At 49.3% G+C, this 22026-nt stretch overlaps 1 protein-coding gene and 1 long non-coding RNA gene across 3 annotated transcripts in view; one reads left to right on the top strand and one right to left on the bottom strand.

Moving 5' to 3' along the window:
• Positions 1-11300, bottom strand: part of Lpcat1 (lysophosphatidylcholine acyltransferase 1) — a 48351-nt gene extending 37051 nt beyond the window's left edge. Inside the window, exon 1 of the mRNA XM_040757734.1 lies at positions 11056-11300. Coding sequence (XP_040613668.1) covers positions 11056-11190 — 135 coding nt within the window. The 5' untranslated portion in view covers positions 11191-11300. The remainder of the gene's footprint in view (positions 1-11055) is intronic.
• Positions 11301-11357: 57 nt separating this feature from the next.
• LOC121144297 lies at positions 11358-20446 on the top strand. Of its 2 annotated transcripts, XR_005881622.1 has the most exons (4): positions 11358-11591; positions 11929-12257; positions 19299-19445; positions 20054-20446. It is a non-coding gene; the product is annotated as an uncharacterized LOC121144297 (long non-coding RNA). The 2 variants fall into 2 exon arrangements; XR_005881621.1 differs by lacking the exon at positions 20054-20446 and having other exon boundaries at positions 11359-11591; positions 19299-19567.
• The last annotated feature ends 1580 nt before the right edge of the window (positions 20447-22026 follow it).

Here is a 22026-nt window from a genome sequence, read left to right as displayed (position 1 = left end):
CACAGAGAGTAGAGGAGGACGAGAACAAATAAGCTGCTGCAGGCAGTTTTATCTGTTCACAAACAGCTCTATCAAACAGGCTCGTCTGACCAATCCCACGGCATCAGTTCAGTATCCTACACACCCCAGGGGCTCAAGATGAGGCTTGACACGGGGCGCAGGGGGGCAATGAACAACAGCTTCAGCGGGGCGGTACTGTCTGCTCCCTTGTGATTTTGCCCATGGGTACCCTGCATTCATCCGTCCAGTCCTCACTGACATGCTCGCGCCCCTGTCGTGATGGCCGTAGATCCCAACTGTGTATGGGGCTGGAGATCTCAGATGCCCATGCACAGCTGGTGTCCACGTCTCCACCACAACTCTCCTCAGAGACGCTGTGCTTATGGCTATTTATAAATGCTTCTTAGTTCTCCCACTCAAATCTAAAATTAAATATAGCTTTTCTAAGACAGAGCTATTTTTCCTTCCAAACCTTCAGTCCCAACTCCCCAGGTCTACGCCAGGTCTACCCAAGGCTTATCTAGTGAAGTCTCAGTCTATCAGACCAATCCAGACCATTCTTGGTGCAGACTGATGTGAGCCTGTCTTTGGGGGAAAACACTCAAAACTTACAGACTCACCTTAAGAACCACATGGGCAATTAGGAGTGATTTTCCTAGGGGGCTGTCCCTGCCACACACCATGGTGGTACAGTCTTCAGGGACACTTTGATCTTACAGAACCATCAGTCTCAGCGCACGCACGGTGTGCAAATGAGGAACGCTTATGACTAACCTGGGGCAGACAGCTCTCAGCAACCTTTGTGGGTCTGGTGGGAAGATCCCAGAAGCTGTTTTGTCAGCTGGATCCTCGACCTGCCCCCCAGTTCAGGCCTGTGTACAGTGCCTCACTGACACACATGGCACTGTTGGGGAGGGCATCCTTGGGTGGGGGGGGTACCAGAACACCCTGGCATTTGCCCTAGATCCTGGTGACACTGGTGTGTGACCACGGAAGGCTGCAGGTAAGACTACAGAAGGCACATGTGGATTCTAGAGGGACTGTCTCGGGTACAGTCCTGTTTTTCCGTCACTAACCACACATGGTTGATGTCTTTGCAAACTACAACACAGGTTGGGAACACACCTCCTGCTGGAGATACCCTATAAGCTAGAAAACCTAGGCCCCGAGATGCCTCTGGAACCCCCTAACTTAACAACTAAGGACCTGGGAAGTCACCCTGGTTACCCGCTCAGGTCTCCACAGGCCATTTCGTATGTAGTACTACAACCTGGCCATTCCCCACTCACAGCTGTGCTCCTACAGGCGGGTGTTGGGACTTGGTGTCCACTGAGTACCTGTTCATCCCTCTAGTTCAGCACGTCCCACAGCACAGGTCCTGACACATGTGGCTATGTCTCCTTATGTGATAGGTGGGGTGCTGGGTAACTTGCACCCTGTGCAAGCCCCATACACAGCAGTGTAGGCTGTGTAACTGTCTATCTCAGCCAGGGAGGGCCAAGGCCTGGTCCTAACATCAGTGCAGTCAGAGGAAAAGCTACACAACCACACAGTGCAGCCTTTGGCAGAAAAGAAGCAAGGCACTGACACATGGGGTGGGGCGGGGGTAACTGCAGGCCTGGAAATCCCCAAGAGCATGCTCAATGGGAGACACGCAGTGTCAGAAAATACATGAGTTCCAGGTAAATTCAGAAGTAACACCCTAAGCATACCCAGGCTGAGGCCATCTCACTCTAAGATTAAGAGATTACCACACTGGAAGCAGTTACCCTCCCTTACAGCAGGGGGTTAAGGGATGATTCCCCTGAGGCCAGAGTAAAATAGACAATGCCAAGAGAGGGTTCTGGACAGGCCATAGCTAGTCAAGATCTTTCTAACTCTACTCTTTAGCCTTATTACATAGACCTCTGGGCTTTGAGAGCCCTATAGCCCTGTGCTCAAGGAGAAGAACATGCCCAGTCCTTAGAAAGGCCCAGCTTCCATCAGCCCCTTGGCTTGTAGATACAGACTCCTAGGCAATCCTCCCTACGGCCCTACTGTACTGTCTTCTCTTAGCCGGGAGAAGCCACTTAACCAGCCTCTTACCCACATGCTGTCTGGATAGTAGGCTTCCTAAAAGGCCGGCACAGAACCCCATTGCTGGCAGATCTCTGTACTAATGTGTGGGTGATGTGCCTAAATAGACAGGCATAGGATAGAAGGTTGACTCGTCACTCAGCGGACGCATCTCAACACCTGTGTTGTCGAAGTCTACTTGATGCAGCAGCAGAACTGCACACACCAAGATCCTGTCTGCACTGCTGGGCATGTGCTGGAGGGTGTGGCACAAGGGTGTGTGTGCAGGGAGCATATGCTCTAAAAGGCCTCTGCAGTGACTTTGGGACCTCAGGACAGAAGGACTGGAGAAAACGGGCAGAGAGCAGTGTCCCATACAGGAGGCAGTTTTGGAGGAGCCCCAGGTCCTGCCACCCTTCTCAGCCCTAAATGAGCACACAGACACTATACTAATTATAAGACTGTTGGCTGATGGCTAGGGCTCTTACTGGCTAGCTCTGTCTTATTTATTAACCCATAACTACGAATCTATGTATTTCAACATGGCCTTATCTTACCAGAGAACACCTGCCATGTCCTATCTTCCCAGTCTCTACATGGCGCCCCTTGGAGGTCTCTCTGCCTACCTTTCCCAGAATTCTCCTAGTTGCCAAGTCCTACCTATCTTCCTGCCTCTATTGGCCAAACAGTGTTTTATTCATCAACCAATAAGAGAAACATATATACAGAAGACCATCCTCCATCAGGGCAGTTAAGTGCAAAGTTCTTTGGTGGGAAGGCCCAGGATGCGCAGCATACATGGGTAGCCAGGTCACTGTTTACTCTCTGACTCAGGAACATCATGGCAGGCATGGTGGGAGCCTCTCCTCTGGACTCGGTCGGGCTTCAGAGGTCTCACGGGGCTGCTTTTCTCATTCTCCCTACTACACATGCAACTGTCAACATAAGTCCTCTCCTTGTGCGTGGGGTGGTGGTGGCAGGGGGTGGCTCTGTCCCTCTGGTCCCCCTAGTCTTCTAGCTCTGACAGTCTTGTAGCACTGCAACGTCACAGACTGCAGCTGGGGTTCTGCCAGAGTAGTCTACCACCCGAGGGCTCTGCCAAAACAAAAAGCTCTGAAGACATACATTTGGGGGCTGTATGCACTACCTCCTAAGAATGAGTCTCAAAACCAGAAACTGGTCCTAAATCCCTCTCCAGAGCTGCAGGGACTCAGTGGCGGCTGACCTACTTTAGCAAGCACCAGGGGGCAGGACTCCCCATAATTACAGCCCTCCAGAAGGGAGTTTTCCAGGCACTCATCTCAGCACCACGTGTACAAAAAGCCCAAGGCTACCAGGGACAGGTGGGACTGAGATGGGAGTCCTGCCAACAGCTTCCTGGGGCCCATGACTCTGCAGGAGGCTCCGGCTTCCTATAGGAAGAGTCTAGTCTCAGGAGACCAGAGAGAACTAGAGTTAAGCAATCTGCTTCTACTGCCCCCCGCAGATCCTAACCCTGCCCCTGTTCGCTGAGGGTGGTGGCTCCAAGAAGAAGAGGTACTTCAAGTGTCAGTTGGCAGAGAAGTGCCTGCATATCAATACACTGTTCCTTTATCAAGTCTCTCCTGGAAGTGTCCAGGACATAGGGATACCAGCCAGGTAGGGGGCAGGATAAACCCTGCTCTCCCCAACCCAAGCACTATGTTCACACTCTAACTCTAATACTGAGATACAAGGGGAACTCTGCAGCAACGTGTCCTCTAGGCCAGTGGTCATGGGGGCTGGAACCCATGAATATCAGACAACACAGGGGGAGGGGACCCCTGAGAGAGCGTCAACCTCAGAGGTCCACCATGCAGTGGGACAGACAGGCCTGAGAGCTGTGAAAGGCCTCCCTCTGGTCCCATCTTCCTTAGGGAGCCAGGACTCAGCAGAGGTCAGGAGAAAAATCCACCCCAATCTACGGCTCTCTGCAAGACCCGCAGTTTGGGCTAGATAATGGAATCACGAGATTCAAGCCCCAGAGCATTCCAGCTGCTTTCACTGTTCAGCAGGAAGGTTATTTGGAAAGGAGGCAGCTCACACGCTCTGTGGCTTATACAACCTCTGTAGGTGGGAACCCCTGCCCCTAGCACACCCTGAGCTCCCTGATGGAGAAGACCACAAATACCACATGCACTCTGTATCACATGCACATCTTATTTGTTTTAACTTGTGAGGGAAGGTGTATTGGGATTGTCTTTGGGTTTCAATTGCTGTGAAGAGACACCATGACCATGGAAACTCTTACAAAAGAAAACATTTAATTGGGGCTGATTTACAGTTTCAGAGGTTGGTTTAGTCCATTATTGTCATGGCAAGAAGCATGGCAGCATGCAGGCAGGCATGATACTGGAGAAGGAGCTCAGAGTTCTACATCTTGATCCACAGGCAACAGAGGGAGACTGTGTATCACACTGGGCATGGCTTCAGCATCTAAGACCTCAAAGTCCACCTCCATAGTGGGAAGTCCTGGCCCTGGTGCTCCCTAAGGTAGTTCAAATGCCACCGAGTCCCTGCAGCTCTGAAGAGGGATTTAGGATTGACTCTCCTTCTCAGAAGACACTGCATACAGACCCCAAATGTGTGTCTTCAGGACTTTCTGTTTTGGCAGAGCTCTTGGGTGGCAGGCCACCCTGGCAGTTCCCCAGCTGCAGTCACATCTCCTAACAGTGCCAGGCATTCAAACACATGGGTCTCTAGGGGCCATTCCTAGTCAAACCACCACAGGGACTGTATCCCCCCAGACTGGCTGTTCCTCTGAAGGATGGGAGTTGACTTGATCCCACACCTCTAGAGGGAATGTTCCCACCTCCCTGACTACTGGGGCTACGCATCTCAGGGTGATGCCAGAATAAGAGGCCTATGAAGAGTAGGGGAGGATGAAGTTGGTTTGGGAGTGGGCTGAGCTTTTGGGAATTTAGAGGCCGTATGAGAAAGTCAAAGAACAAGTGGCGGGACATATGACAAAGTGACCAAGGACTCCTTCCTGTAGGCCAGAGACTTCCTGTTGGACAGACGGACCTGGAGTTTGATCTATACATAGCAATGGTCCCCTTACAGAATAACTAATTGGCAAAAAGTCCCTAAGGGACTCCGAAAGTGTCGCACTTGCTACCTGACACAAGCCCACAGGCACAAGCTGTCCTCTCCACCACAGTCAAGAGCAAGTCCTTACCCACTCAGACTTTAGGTCAGTCCAGCTCTATGTCTACTTGGATAGTTAAACTGTGTTTTTAAAAAGCCTGTAGGAAAAAAAAAAACGCCTGTAGATGACAAATAAGTTCTTAGGGAAAGTAAGTCATTCTTCTGACTGTACAGCAGACACAACTGAACAGTAACTCGCTGATTCAGAGAAGGGGCTGTCCCCAACACGAATGGCTTACCCCAGTGGCACGTCCCAGGTAAAGCCACAGCTAGTACCTCCACCCATGGTCCGTGCAGCATGTCACTACCACATGGAAAAAGCTCAGGAACACACGGGATAGCTTTAACTCACAAGAAAACTGCCATGGTGATGCAATAAAGCATCATATTATTGGCGCCCATACATACACACCCGCCTTCCCAACACTGGGCGCTTCCCTCTGAATTTATTTCCACAATCATTCTCTTCTAGACTACAGGCTTGAGGAACAAAAGAGACATCAGGAATTCCAGCCAGGAGTGGTAAGGATACTCTAACACACTGCAGCAGACGACCCACAAGGACTGAGTGTTGAGCAACTGCAGCCCTGGTCTTCTGGGCTGACTGCACTTTCCCTAGGTTATGTCCAATGAAACTAGATTATGGAGCGGGCCTGTGTTAGGTAGGTCATCCTGGATCCTTGACTCAGGCACACTGGAATGCAGCTTCGAGAGACACAAGTTGATGAAAGATTTGCCTCAACATTCAAACACCACAGGCCCGGGGAAGGAAGATCAGGAGCCTTCTCAAACTCTGTAGGGGAGCAGATAAATGGGCTCGTGGGTATTCTGCTATGGAAGCACAGAACACAAGCGCCTGATAAGGCCAGCAGGTGGGCTCCAAGCCTGGGGACTGCGGCTGAGTCCAGCCGGCCACTATTTAAGGCACGCAGTTGCCATTCTTTACAAACAAGAAACACTGGCTAGGGAGATGGCTCACTGATTAAGTCGCATGCCACTCAAGTGTGAGGAACAGAGTTTGGGACTCCCTGAATCCAAGAAAATCCCCAGTGGAGGGTAGCAGCTCACTCGTAACTCTAACTTCACAAGGCAGAGATGGGATTGCTAGAGCAAGCTGACTAGTCAAACTGACCATATAATTGCTGAGCTCAGGGTGTGGTTAAGAAAGCCTGCTTCTCTGAATGAGGTGGAAGGGCTACTGAAAATGATTCCCAAGATCATCCTTGGATCTTCATCCATGAGTCCCCACATGCTTACCCCCCGACACAAGTAAACATGCATGCACATGTGAAAAACAAAAAAAGAAAAAGTTGAGAAACAGGCAATTCAACTGCACAAGAAACACAGTGGCAATAAAGACTGAGGTTGCCACAAGGGGATAAGCACAGGAGAGCTGCCTCCAGGAGCAGCCTGCAAACAGCCTCAGGCTCCATGTCCATCCAGCAAGTTTCAGCTGCCATGTGCACCAGCCTAAGGAGATCGCCAATGGTGCCTGATGGCATGAAACCAGCACCTAGAGGGCTGGTGGCTGACCTGGGGTTCCCAGGAACCACAGCTTCCCTTAAGCTCAATACTCTCAAGTGCATTTCACAGACGAGGTATAGGTCATTGCTACTTCTATGAAAGAAAAGAGAAAAAGAAAACGGCTTACATAGGAAAGTGCTGGAGTTACAGCTGAAAAAGAACACAATGTAAGACACCAGCCAGTGGCTCCTCCTGGCACACGAGCCTCCAAGCAACAGTGGAGGAAACTGTGACACCAGCTGCATCCAGCAGGGAACCAGGTCCCGGACACTGTGCAGAGGAGAGGTCTTGACATCACTCTCTCGAGACCAGCCCCAGGCAAAAGGCCAGAATTATATTTATACTTTCAAAGGTACGTGCTCTGCTGAACTCTGTTGGGAGTTGTGACCAGGGCCACGGTGAGAGGAGACTCTCCAGTGTCGGCTCCCACCTGTGCTGTGGAAGGTGACACTCTACCTAGGCCCTAATTGGGCACCAGGCTGTGTGTATGTGTACGTACAGAAAAGTGCAGAGCAGTCAACAGCAGAACAAAAGCCAGCTGCCACTCGCAGCTAACACCAAGGGCTGCAGAAGTGAAGTGCAGAGTTAAAAAGTAAAACAAAAAGCAGGATTGGGGTTGGGCAGATGGCCCAACTGGTAATGTGCTTGCCACACAAGCATGAAGACCTGCATTCAATCCCAGCGCCCACATAAAAACCAGCGGGGGCAGTGGGTTACCCCAGTGCTGGGGAGATGGAAAAGAAAATCTATCCAATCAATCGTGTGAACTGATGAATACCAACTCCAGTAAGGGACCAGGTCTCAAAACATACAGTGAGGGCTGATGAAAACACTCAAATGTCAACCTCCGACCTCGTGTATGTGTGCACACACACCCCCCCAACACCCACACCAGCACCAAATCAGCGAGGACAACAGCAAAGATACCTGCCGTCCCTTATAATCTGACATTAGCACAAGGGCATTCAAATGAGTTGTCTAATGACACTGGGTTAAAACAGGCTCCATGCCTTAACTACTGCACAGACCTTGCTTTCCAGTCGGCTAAGAAACAAAAGTGTACATTTACATGTAAAGTCTGTACATACAAATAAAACACTCATGCTGCTAAAAGTCCAAATTCTAAAAGGCAATAAAAGTGAAAGTTAGGTCTTTCCCTGTTCTATGCCTTCCTACTGTTCAGTTATCACCTTCTAGAACATTAGAAAGACTACAGATAAAGGCTCCCTATAAGGGCAGGCAGACATCTACACTAAGGTACCACACTATTGTGAGACAGGGACACTTCGGTATTCATCTGTGACACAGGAACTCAGGCTGGTCTTCTACCTGCCTCTAGGCCTTAGAGTCTAGGGGCTGTAGCTCACAGCGACCAAAAGCCAGACACAGGGAAACAACCTTGGGTCTTCCAGAGACACCCAGGCAGCAACAAAGGTGGGCCATCAGATGCAGTGTTGCAGACAGTATGCGTCCCAAGCCTAACATCAGCTCCAGGCATTCTTGGAGGGACTAAACATGGAGCAGCCAAGCCAGCTACTCTAATTTCTCTCTTCCCCTCGTATAAACCTTCCCTGCCCATTGCTTTCCCAGTGTTAGTTGTCCATAAGTCTGCAGGACACCTGCACCTCCACACAGCATGGTGGGGTGCAACAGGATCTCTTAAATGGGAGTACCCTCATTAAGTCTCCTGCGGTGTCCAGTGGGTGGCACCTCCCTGTGCCCATATGCCTAGGGCCTGGAGACTAAATACAAAACGCCAGCCATCTGCAGGAGTGGCAGGATGTGTGCTGTCAGAACTTTGCTCTGGCATCACCATGCCTATTGGAGCCGGGCCACAGTGACAGCCCAGCTGTGCTTTCCTTAACTCAGATACCCGAAGAAAAGCCTGCCAGAAAAGACGTCCAGCGTTTAGGCAAATTCCATTCAGGGATCCGAAGTTAGGGTAGAACTTGTCATCACCTTCTCTGGGATGGGCTTGGATGATGGGGCTGCAGCTGCCTCTGAACCTGCACTAAACTAGGACTGGCTCCCGTAGAAGCTGGCTCTGCTGTCCAGGAAGTAAACTCAGATCTAGTTAAATTTCAAAACCGGGAAAACCCATCAGAGCTGGGACGGGAAATGGTTGTACCACAGAGTCCATGGGAAGTTACCCCCAAAAACCCTGTGACAGAAAACCACTTCATGGTTTCAAAAATAACAAACTGTGAAGAACTTTGGCTGACAGAACAAGACCTTCTGAGGCCTGCCCTTCATCTTGCCGTGACAGAAAGCGGCGAGTACTTCAGACCCCAGTGTGCAGATCTTAGCCTGTTATTTTCTGTCCACTAAATGCTTAAGCTGCTTGCTAAATCTGTAGTTAAGTGACAGATGGGCTGCTAGGGGCTGAGGTGGCCTGTGTGTCCTTAATCCAAAGCTACACAGTAACCCCTCCCAGGGCAGTTTAGAATCACTTGGAGTAGGAAGTTTCTGTGCTTCAGACTTAAAGGAACCTCGTCCTTAAGGGGAAGCAGGCTTCTTTTGCTTGACAGAAAACTTCTCAATAAAGTCTTCCATAAAGGCAAAGGCTCTGCAAAGCACAGCTTAGGGGATGTATAACAGAGAAATCTGAGGCCATTTACCAGCACATTCTTTAGCCACAGGCTATAGACACCCAAGCAGTTACACACACCAATGTTCTGGGCAGGGCCTCGAGGGCACATGTTTTTGGGTAACAAAAACCTGGCCCTAGAAGCAGACTAAGTGGGCTAGGGTTGTGGCAAGGATGGATGTGAGCTTTCTGAGAGGAAGACCGAGTAGAGAGGGGAGGGGCAGGAACATGAGGGATGAGGCAGAGGCAGCACGAGTGAGACAGGTCAGATTGGGGTGGCTGTGGGAACCCACAAGACAGGGTAGAGGCAGGCGAGTAAAGCCAGGAGTGGAAAGAATTATTAGGGATGGGTTTGTCTAAGGTGACCAGAGTGGGGAAGCAGCGGGTAACCAGGCTGGAATGGGGTGGGATGAACCAGCATGGACTTGGTTAGGGAGGAGCCCCCAAATCCACAGGAAGGGGTCAGGGCTCCCTTGGAGGAATATCTTAGGAAGGTTTTCAAGCAGCAGATCCAGGAGGAGGAAGGAAGACCCTGGAGAGAGTTGTAGGGTAGGAGGTTGTGGAATGAAACAGGGGGATGATTATGCTCAGGGATGGCCGCACCCTAAGCCCTCCTACTGGGCACAACCCCAAGCTGTAGGGACAGCAGCAGAGGCTCCAGGCAGAGTCCCACAGGCAGTTGCCTTGTCTCCTATCTGCCTGGCTCCAGATACAAGCAGGGAAGGGGATAAAACCTGGGGCCCCGATATGAAGCAACTTGGCCTTCCCCTTCTCCAGGTTCAAATGTCGACCATCATGTTTCCACAGGTGATAGCCAACCCCATTAGAGGCTTTGAGAAGAAGCCGGTGCCTGGCAAAGTGACAACTTCAACGGACTTCACAAACTTCACCTTAATACCATGTCTGATAAATTACACATCTAAAAACACCACCTCCTCTCAGAGTTGGTTCCTCATAGCTGGAAATACTACTCTGCCCATAAACCGCAGGCCACAGAAGTCTGAAACCGTGAACTCTACTCAAAGAAAGGCCCCCCGCAGTGACCACAGCACCACAGACCTGCCCAGAGTAGGAGAGGTTCTGAGTGCCAGGTCTCACAATGAGAGCCACAGAAACAGATGGTAACTGTGCCTGGATCCAGGTTCCCACCAATCAACCGCAGCACACCGGTTTCCTCTCACGTGGGAACTAGGTTGTATAAAGTTGATTCAGAGCACAACCACCCCAGGGAGCGTCGCTAACAGCCGAAATAGTGTACTCGACACAGGAAACAATCTGCAAACATGGATGTGGAAATCCTCCCGCCGGGTTATGCCAGGGGGTTCGCACGTCCGCTCCTGCTCCAGATGACCATCCAGTTTCAGGCACTAGGCCACCAAAATACAGTCGGCCTCCTAGCTGAGCCAAGACGCTCGAAAGGTGCTGCCAGGTGCGAGGGACACCCCCACCCCGCCCACCACCAGGCCTCCTGCTGGCGGGAACCCGCTCCAGGCCCGGGATGAGGTTGTGGAGCCCGAGGGATGGAGTGCAGGGTCCCGTGCCGAAACCAAACACAGTATAAGTCGGCATGTGCGCAGGCGGCGGGAAGCGGGACCCTGGCGCGGGCTGGGAGAGTGCTGCAGGGGAGGGGCGCGGCTCTCCAAGGACCGGGCGGCGCCCAGCCCCTCCCCACCGCATCCCGGACGCATCCCGGGCAGAGTACAGCAACGCTGCGGAGAACCCACCTGGGCCTTCTGCAGGGCGCTCAGCCGCAGTTCGTGCACGAAGGGGTTCCGCCCCGGGGGCGCTAGCCGCCGCGCGTCGCCTGCCCCTGAGCTGGAGGAGGGGGCGGCCCGCGGGCCGCGACCCCGCAGCCTCATGGCGGCCCGCGCCTGAGCACCGAACGGTGCAGATGGAGCACAGCCGACGGAGCTCAACGGAGCGGAGCCGAGCCGAGCCGAGCGCAGAGGAGCAGAAGCGGCGGAGGTAGCAGAGCGCGCGGGAGAGGGCCGAGGATGCGCGGCCGCCCGGAGGCGCAGGCGCGGGAGGGGCGGCGTGACGTGGGTGGGACCAACGGGACGCCCCGCCCCGACCTCTCTGGACTATGATTGCGCCTGCGCAACTCGAGGCTCTTGGCCCTTCCTAGAACCCGGAGGGAATGTATTATTTCCCATGAGTGGGGAGACCCTGAGATTTAGGCCGCAGAAACGAGGCTTGTGGGCGCAGCGGCCTCTGAGGACTCCACTGACGCAGCTGAGCCGGCCTGCGACCCTGGAAAGAGGTTCTTAAGGCGACTCGGGACTATGCCAGGCCCTCTTCTCCGCGCAGCACTGTCCTCGCAGGCAGCTTCCTTCCCCTAAACATTGTAATCCATCTGTGGCCATCCTGGATGAAAGGGATGCTTTAGAGGACCCTAATTTGTGTTACGCTGTTAACTAGGGCTCGAAATAGCCTTTCTGTTAAAATGTATACATTTGACTTACTGAATGCCTTTTATAGTTTGTATCACTGTTTTTAACTAGGACACAAAAATAGCTTTCCAGTCAAAATGTACACATTTGAAAAACTCACAAATGTCTTTTGTAACAATACTAGGTGTATTTATTTGTGTATCGTAGAACCATCAACAGGCAGGTGGTGGGAGACAGAGGATCCAGCCTCAATCACCAGACTGGAAGAAGGAGCCAGGTTCTGCAGAATTCCAGGCCCCCTTAGCTTCCTGTCTCACCTCCCCCAAAGCCCCGTGTTCCTGTGGACACCAGAGCTCCAAGACCTTTCGTAGAAGCCTGTTCATGGGGTGACCAGAGCCTGTGATAACTGCTGACAAGTGGGACCATGCCGAGCCCTGTTCTGTGTTTTGAGAAGTCGCAGGCCCTGTCACTTCAAAGCTTCATCTTGTATTCCACACCCGACTTCACCTTGAGACCCTCTTTGTCTACTCCACAAGGTGAGCCTTGCAGCGGTAGCACACGTGGCTCTTCCTAGCCTGTGGAGGCCCTTAAGAAGGACTGTGAGCAGCCTTAATACTCGTGTTGCCCTGTGGCCTACCCATGAGCCTTCCACTGACTCTAGCTTTTAATTCCCATTTTCTCCAGTCTTAGACACAAGAGTGCAGTATCCAAGGATCTGCAGCAACTTGTCAGGAAAACCCCAGGACACAAAGGCCTGTTTGCATACAGACCATTACCCCAAGGAAGACAGGCTGTCCCGGTGCTACCTGAAGTCTACAGAGACCTGAGGGGGTCCTGGGCCAGGATTTCTGTAGCCTCAAAGCTGGGTCTCAGAGAGTTTTGGACATCTTGTGTAGGTGTGTTAGCCCAGGTTTTCCAGTCACAGAGGACAGGATAGAGTCACATATACTTGATATAAGCCCAGTGTGCTGGTACATCAATGTTGCGCAATCGAGGAATTTGAGGCAAGAGGCCATCCTGGATTAGGTAAGGAGAACCTGTCTCCAAAAGCAAAATACCAACACACACACACACACACACACACACACACACACACACACACACATTTGTTCTTGGCAGTGTGTAAGAGAAATACCTACTGAGGTGAGCAGACATCCAATTGAAGCTCTTGGCTTGGGGAACTGTTAGAGCATGCTGTGGACTGAGCTGGGTTCCCCTAAGTCCTACTATGCAGTACCTGTGGAGGTGACCTTATGTGGAAAGAAGGTCTCATGCAGATGATCAAGATGAATCTAATAGGTTGGTGTGACCTATCCAGTATTACTGACTGCCTTTATAAATGGGGGTTTTGAACAAGGAGACAAGTGCGGGAGGGGATGTGTGTGATACCAGAGTTTTGCTGATATAGGCTACTCAGGCACCAGAAGCTAGAGAGATCTGGGAGGGACCTCCACCAGGCATATCAGGGAGAATTGGCCTCCACCTGGATCTTGAACGTCTATCTTTCTGGGCAGTGAGGAGATACAGCTATTTCTTCATCCCAGTTCATAGTCATTCGTTCACACCCTCAGGAAGTTCACATTGCAGTATGAATGCCCGAAAGGAATGGTGTGAGAGGGACACCCTGTCCCAGCCCCACAGTCTAAGCAGAGTGACTAGGCCAGGCAGGATCAGTGTGCGAGTCCCAGGAGTGGACTTGCCTTAGCTCTGCCTTTGTGGAAGCCCTGTGAGAAGCGTGGCCGGGTGGAAACCCACTAAGGATCCTTGGGTCATGAGGCATGTTTGGAGGAGGCGGGGGAAGGAAGTGATTTGTTTAGATCATGTTTTGAGACACAAAGGCAGGAAAGTGTCTGTCAAAGGGAAGACAGTCCTGTTCACAGACCAACGCACAGCAGAGGCTAGGTGGGAAGTCCTCTGTCTTAGTCTGTCCTGCTGTAACGAAACACCCAGGTGTAGGTGGTTTATAAGACACAGAAAATTATTCTCTTACACTTCCAATCTCAAAATAGGAGCCGGCAGGCTTGGAATCTGACGAGGAACCAATCTCTGCTTCCAAATGCCACTTGAGCATGATGGTGTCCCACAGAGGGGACTCCAAGTCCTTTCGTAGCAGGAGGGTGGTAGAGTAGAAACTCTAAGTCCTTCTGTAGCTATAGTGGCAGAAATCATTTCCTGTCCTCTCATGTTTAATTTGCTTTTCTTTCACTGCCTTTGTAAGGTAGGAGTACAGATTGCTAGTTGCAGGCTCTCATGTTCAACACTGTCCATTTTCTTATAAGCACAGCTTTGTCAGCATCCCACAAACACTGGCCTGCTGGTTTTCCACTTTCCTTTGATTTTCAATTTACTTTCTATTTTCCCTGGTCTCTTTGACCTATGTGTTGTTTAGTTAGCTGCATAGTTATGTCCAAACATTTGGAAAGGTGCCAGACAAATTTCTGTCATTAATTTTAATAACTCCTTTGTGGTCACAACACAGAGGCTCTGTGAGCTCATTGCATTTATGGCCTGTAATTATGCATTTGGGGTGCAGTGTTCTGTGAATGCTGGTGGGTTGCAATGGTACATAGTTTTGTAAGTTCCACATCGTCCTACACGTGTGTTACTTGTTCTGTTCTTTACTGGGGCCAACTTTATTTGGACACTTTTCTATTTTACTTTTCGATGCTTTTAGCTCTTGTCTTCTGTGTTTTGCCACAGCGTCTTTAGGTATACACATACTCAGAAGGTGTGTTCCTCCACTAACCAACCTGTTTATTGGGATAGAGTCTCTGACCCATCCTTATTGCTGTCCGCTGTTTATTGGTATCTTTCCCCATCTTGTTACATATTTTTGCTGTTTAGCCAACCTCTAAGTCTAGCCTTTTTGCAGCAGAGTTTAGGCAAATGGGCTTGGAGATTCATCCAACAATTTTAGCAACTTGAGAGGCTGAGACAGGACGATCTCTGTGAGTTCAAAGCCAACATAATGTACATGACTAGACTCTTATTTCAAAACCAAAACAAAACGCCACCCCAAACAAACCAAAAGAGCAATGTTTAGATCTCCTGTATCTGAGATGCCAGCAGACTAAGGTTTAAACATTCAGTCCTGCTGTTTGCTTTCTGATTCTCTTCTCTGGCCTTGCTTTGTGCTTTTTGCTTCTGGATCAATTTAGCTGGTTTTCCATCTTATCTCTGCCATTGGCTCATCAGCCATACACCTTTACTAACGTGTGTTCTCTGAAGGCATTTCAAATCGTGATGCCAGTTCACTTGGGAGGCTTCACAGTATCCACTCTCGTTTCCTTCCCGCCCTTCCTGCCACTGCTCTTGTATATTTTAATTTTATATATGCTAAACCTCCACAGCACACTATTATTATTGTTGCTTTGAACAGTCAATTATCTTTTCAAGTGATTGTAAGGAATTTTAAAAAGACTTTTGTATCTGTGCCAATGGTTGCCTTTTAAGCTCACTCATTGCCCTGTACATTTCTGAATTTTTCTTCTCGTGTTGTTTTCCTTCCTTCTGTGGAAATTATACTAAATGTTTTGAAGTGTAGAGCTGTTTGCTCATAGTTCTCTCATTGAGGCTGTCTGAGGTGTTTTTAGTTTACCTTTGTTTCTGGGGTTTCCTTCTGATGACTGTAAAACTCTGCGGCCGCTAGTCTTTGTTTAATGACTCTGTGTGCTTCCATGTCTTTGCCAGTCCTCAGTCCCTAGACCAGCATCCATGTCATGGTTCCTGACTGGCTGGATTTGCAGTAGAAGTGCATCTTTGCATGTGCTCATTTGACATCTCTAACTCACCTTCAGTGAGCTGTCTGTCCAGATATTTTACATTTTTTTTTTGTAGTGCATCTGTTGAGGTGCTTTGTTTCTGAGAGAGAGTCTGGGCATATACCCTGAGTATATACTCTGAAACCCAATTTTTCTTCTACCTCAGCCTACTGTGTGCTAGGACTATAGACAGACACCCTGTGAGGTTTAGTATATTCTGAATTCGTTTCTTTCTAGCTAATGTGACTTGAAAATACACTCTATTATCCTCTGGCTGTCTTCTCACTCTTTGAGCAGGGTTTTTAAAAATAACGTCAGAGAGAAAATTTGAAGAGCTCGTATGTGTGCTGGCTCTCTCCTTTTTCCTCTTTGGCTGGCTGAAGGCAAGATGGGTCACCAGCAGCTCTACTGGAGTCACCCGCGGGAATTTGGTCAGGGCTCTTGCTTTTGCCGCGTCTGCTCTAACCGACATGGCCTGATCCGGAAATATGGCTGAACATGTGCCATGCATAGTCAGTACACCCCTGCTACATGTGGTAGGTTTGAGTTACCATAAAGGATCCTTTCACTTTTTGACTGTTTATTGCCAACATACAAAAATACATTTGTCTCGCATCTTAATTCCATGTCTTTGAGTCTTATCAGTTTCTTGTGAGTTCTGGTAGCTTTTTCATTGTTTCTGGATTTCCTAGGCACAGAATCAGGCTTTCTGCCAATGAAGACAATCTTGCTCCCTCTCTTCTCATCTTGCTGTCTTTCACTTGCTGGGTTTTACAGGTTAGACCACCTGGTCAACCTGATGGACTTGAGGAGTGTTCGCCCTTGCCTTTCCTTTCAATGTGGGTTGCAAACAAGCTCAAGGATATTTGCATCTATACCCATGAAGAGTCTGTCCAGTGGAGGCTTTTCTCATATTGTCTATGCCTTGCTTGTTAGCAAAACAATGTTGGCCTCATGGACAAGTTTATGCCTGTTCTGTCCCCTCTGGATTTCTTGAACAGCTTGTGCAGAATGCTATTAGTTTTTCTATAAATGTTGTTAGACGTTCTCAGTGAGGTTATCGTTCATCTAAGATCCAAATAACTCTATAGAAGTATGGTCATTCTGCCTATCCCCAAGTAAGCTTTGATGTGTGTATCTTTCTAGGAATCTGTTCATCTCATCTAAGTTGAGAGACGCACTATCATATTGATACACTCTTGTTTTAGTTTTGATTTTTTGTCTTCAAGACAGGGTTTCTTTGTGTACTACTGGCTGTCCTAAAATTCAATCTGTAGACCAGGCTGACCTTGAACTTACAGAGATCTTCCTGCCTCTGCCTCCCAAGTGTTGGGATTAAAGGCATATGCCGCCACTACCCAACTGACACATTTACAATATTAACTTAAAGAATACCTGTAGAGCACGATGGATGTCACTGTGCTCATTCCTGCCTGTGGTTTCCATGATCTCTCACCATGCCTGCCCTTAATGGTGGCCCCTGTGTTCTTACAATGCTCATTCTTGATGGCTCCCATGTCCTCTCACCATGATTAGTTACTCTTGCTTGTTCCTGTGATATTTGGTCCCTGAATGGTCAGGTCATATATTCCCCAACTTTGTTGATCTTAGAGAAGTCTCTGGTCTCTCTGACATCTTGTATTATTTCATTTAATGTGCGTGTACATGTTTGTATGTATGCGCTTGTGAGGGAGTATCTCACATGTCTGTGCTCGTGTGTGTGTGTGTGTGTGTGTGTGTGTGTGTGTGTGTGTGTAGAGGCTTAAGATCAACAGAATCTGCCTACATTGCTTCTGTTGTTTGATTTTGGGGTGTGTGTGTGTGTGTGTGTGTGTGTGCGTAGTTGCACAAGGAAGCAAGAGGTTGATCAAGATGCCTTCTATGTTGCTCTCCACTTTATATATTGAAGCAGGGTCCCCCACTTGACCCAAGAACTTGCTGATCCAGCTAGTCTAGCTGATGCAGACATCTTGCTTCTGGACTCCCCTGTCTCTGCTTCCCAAGTGCTGGGACTACATGCAGGCTGCTATACTCACCTGCCGTTTACATGGATGCTGAGGGTCCAAACTCCAGCTTCCACACGTGCACAGCAAGCACTTGATTCAACCAGCTCTCTCCCCAACCCCTTGCCTTTTTTTTGAGTGAGGGTCTTTCACTGGGACCTGAAGATTACCAACCAGGCTGGGCAGGCTGGTCATTAATTTCCAGGGTTGTTCCTGTCTCTGTGTTCCCAGTGCTGAGATTACAAATCTGTATCACTATACCCAAATTTGTCTTTCTCATCCCTCCCTCCCTCCCTCTTTCCCTCCCTCCCTCCCTCCTTCCCTCCCTCCCTCCCTCTTTCCCTCCCTCCCTCCCTCCTTCCCTCCCTCCCTCCCTCCTTCCCTCCCTCCCTCCCTCCCTCCCTCCCTCTTTCCCTCACCTCCTTTCTTTTTTGTTTTATGAGGCAGGGTTTCTCTGTTTAACAGCCCTGGCTGTCCTGGAACTCTCTTTGTAGACCAGGCTGGCCTCAAACTCAGAGATCCGCCTGCTTCTGCCTCTTGAGTGCTGGGATTAAAGGTGTGCGCCACCACACCTGGCCCACTATGCTCAGATTTTTTTCTCGTGATTCTGAGAACCTAACTCAGGTCCTCGGGCTTGCAGGACTGACATCATACCAATGGAGCCGTCTTCCTCTCACTTATTTCTCACCAGCCCTTTCTCTGGGTTCTGGGAGTTTCTCTATCTTTAATTTGTTCTCCTTCCTCCTCTGGTTCCTTAAAGTGAAAGCCAAGGCACTTATTTGACATTCTCCTTTATTTTGTGACACAGATATGCAACAATGCACACATTCTCCTGGGAACAGTTTTAGCTGAAGCCCAGGCAGTGAAGTGCTACGTGCTGTGTCATTGCTTACTTAGTTTAATATACTTTCTAGATTATGCTTTGGCATGTTGTTCCGCCTATGGGTGGTTTAGAAGCCAGGATTTTAGGGGACAGAGGAGGTGGTTTAGTGGGTTATGTGCTTGCCTTGTAAGTATGAGGACCTGAGTTCAGATCTCTAGTACCCATGTAGAAGCTGATCATGATATCATACGCCTGGAACCCTACTGCTGGCGAGGTGGAGAAGGACTCACTGGTCAGCCGCTTCGGCCTAAAGCAGTGGCTCTCAACCTTCCTAATACTGGGACCCTTTAATACAGTTCCTTGTGTTGTGGTAACCCCAACTATAAAATTATTTTGTTGCTAATTAATAATTGTAATTTTGTGACCATATGAATCATAATATAAATATCTGTTATGCAGGGTATCTAATATGTGACCCCTGTAAAAGGGTCATTTGACCCCCCCCAGGAGTCTTGACCCACAGGTTGAGAACCACTGGCCTACAGGGAAGAATTGGGTCACTCAAAAGATAAGGCAGAGATTGGTTGAGAAAGACACTCAACATTGACCTCTGGCCAGCATAGGTGCATGCATGAGCAAGTGTCATCACACATGCTCATATAAAACTTCCCAAACATGTAAGAGTGGGCTTTGGTTTCTATTCAGGAATATTCCAGACCTGTTACTGACTGCTAATTTTACTCCATAGTAGTCAGAGAACAACATATTTAAGTGTGACCTAAATCTTCAAATTTATGGACACTTGTTTAATTACTCTTCTCGCTGTGATAAAATACTTAACAGAAACAACTTAAAGAAATCAGGGTTTATTTTGGCTACTGGTTTGAGGAGAATCAGTCCATCCTGGCAGGGAAGGTACGATGTGTCTGGTCACACGGGGGAATGAGATGAATGCTTAACTCACTTTCTTCTTTGTTCCCTTTCATTCAGTCCAGGGTCACATCTCATGGGACAGTGCCAGCCACATTCAGGACGGTGTTTCCTCCTCAGTTAGATCTCTCTGCAAACACCTTCACTCATACCCAGAGGGGCGTGCATCTGCTAGCTGATCTCAATCCAATCAAGTTGACAATGAAGGTGAACCAGCACATGTTCTGTGTTTGCAAATGTCCTTCAGGAAGTTGAGCAGGGTGTGTGCACTACACTTAGGTGTGGGAGCTCTAAACATCAAGTGGCTAATAAAATCCAGAGTTTTCCATTGGGACTTTGTTTGTGTAAGCTGGGCTCCTGCCTCTGTCTGCCGTGCTCGTCAAGTTGCAGATACATCATACCACCCTCTGCCTCCCTGCCCCATAGCCTTCTTTGTTAGTCTGTGCTTCCCCGTCTCACCTCCTTTCTCCTGGAGAGCATCAGGCACTAGACGTGAGGTCAGCATAAACTCAGCACGGTCTCATCCTGAGATCCTCCCTCCATCACACCTGCAAAGATCCTTTCCCAGTAGTCTCATTCAGAGTCCAGGTTCGGGCATCTTTGGGGAGCAGCACATTCCAGATCAAGGTAGTCATCTAATCCAGGCAAATCTAAAGCCTTCGACAGATCCCAAGGATAAAGCATAGTCCTTGCATCTCTGTGTGGCCCTTTGCTGCCTACACTTCAGCACACTGAGGTTGGGCTGGGGTGCCCTTCAGCAGTGAGACCATGCTGGGTTTACAGTGCTCTTAGACATAATGGTGCTTTCCCCACAGGAGAAATGACTGTGTGGTTCTGCTCATGAGGCTACGCAAGCAGCTTGGCTGACCTCTAGCTCTGTGGCTGATGATTTGGAGGATAACTGCAATCTCATGTGACCTCCAAAACAGCTCCTTCCCTTCAAGACAGCATTTTATGTGAGCCCTCCAGTGTCCTTACCGCATGTGTTTTAAAATCCTCTCTCTGAAGATACTCCGTTTAAATCTGGTCTTTCAGTGCCCAAGATCCCAGCTTGCTGTGAATTCTTTGGGTTTCTGGCTCTGCTCTACACTGATGGCTCTGGAGACTTTGAGGTGATGATGCCCTGGGCTGTCCCTCCGGATATTCAGCCATTCATACCACAGCAGCAGAGCCCTGGCAAGCAGAGTTAGGACAAGGTAAGCAAAACGTCATGTAGTGTCCCCCTCCCCCACTCTGAGCCTCAAACTCATAGAAATCTGCCTGCCTCTACCTCATGAGTGCTGGGGTTAAAGACGTGGGCCACCATTGCCTGGCAACATTGTGTTTCTAAGGGAAAAGCAACATAGTAACACTCTTCATTTTATGTTCTCTTCCACCTGAGATTTAAGCCCAAACTGGGCATGGTGGCTCACATCTATAACCCCTACAGCTGGAAGACTGATTCAAGAGGATTGCCTTGAGTTCTAAGACAGCCTGGTCTACACTGTGAATTCAAAGCAGGTTCTGGTTGCATAGTTATGTTCAAGGCGTCTTGGGACTACAGTAGTGGAATTCCAGAGAAAAGTAAGAAAGTAACAACCGGCTGGATGACTTCAACCTGTCAGAGCTTGAGGTCAATAAATGTTAACCAGGTAAGAGTTATAAGACACAAAAACGGCATTCAGCAGATTTTCTCTAGCACATTCTAGCCATTTCTGTCTACTCGCTTTAGTTTTAAGGTACATAGCCAAATAAAGAAATCCAAAGACAACACCATTCCTTAAAGTAAATGTAATCTGATGTCTCAGCATTCTTCACTGCCTGGGGGAAGCCACATTTCTATGTCTCTGAGTGTGTCAGTGTATGGAAGCAGACTGTGTCAGACACTTTTTGTCTAAGGAGCCAATGTTCCTCCACCAGGAAGACACCGCAGAGCTGGTTCATGGAGTTTTGAGTTCTGCAGAGGGAAGAATATCGAGGTTAAAGTGTCTTGGCTACAAGCGTCTGCTTAGTCTCACACTTGTCTGCTGGCCCCGCTTATGTCCACAGCAGCAGATGGCCAAGTAAAGGCAGTGAGAGGAATTGCTGACTTATGTTTGTGTCAGTCTGGAAACTGTAGATGGAGTTGCTTCTGATGCCCCTCTTGCCTCCAGAATCTGGCTCTAATCTCCTTAGCCACTGCTGGGCCCCAGGCCCTTGCCTACTTTATTATCTAGATCTCTAGGACCTCACAGCTAGCTGTCCTGAAAGCCTGCCTCCCTCTGTGTTGCTCTTGCCTCATCCTGTGAACATAGTGTTCTTGGGGCACCCTCTGAGCCCCCTCCCCCACACTCTTCTGCCCACTGTTCTGGCTGGACTTGAGTCTCACATGCTGTTCTCTCACCAAGCATCAGATATTGTCCAGTGTATGACCTTCTGGAGCCAACCAAAACCACATACTCAGTGTTGATCTCACATACTGGTCTGTGGTCTGTCTTAGTCACAGAACACCACAGATCATGCAGTTTGAAGGCCAGGCATTTGCTTCTCACTCTCCTGGAAGTTAAGGTGCCAGTGGATTATAGTGTCTGGTGAAGGCCTGCTTTCTGGTTTAGAGAGGACACCTTCTCCAGGAGTGAGGCAGCTCTCTGAACCTGTCTTTAGGATCCATCCTCTGAATATCTTCCCCACTGTCTAGTTCCTCAGTCTTTTCCTGTCCCCTAGGGGTACAGTTTTAGCCCATGCATTTGGGGAAACAGCTCTGTTTGGAGAAAGGCCCAACAGGCATTGCACACCCACCGAATTCTGAATTTCTGAGTCCTCTTTGAAC

The sequence above is a fragment of the Mesocricetus auratus genome, unplaced genomic scaffold (genome assembly GCF_017639785.1).
Source record: "Mesocricetus auratus isolate SY011 unplaced genomic scaffold, BCM_Maur_2.0 Super-Scaffold_100015, whole genome shotgun sequence".
Lineage (NCBI taxonomy): Eukaryota > Metazoa > Chordata > Mammalia > Rodentia > Cricetidae > Mesocricetus > Mesocricetus auratus.
The sequence above is the reverse complement of the archived record's forward strand: the minus strand, read 5'-3'. Positions and strand labels throughout refer to the sequence as shown.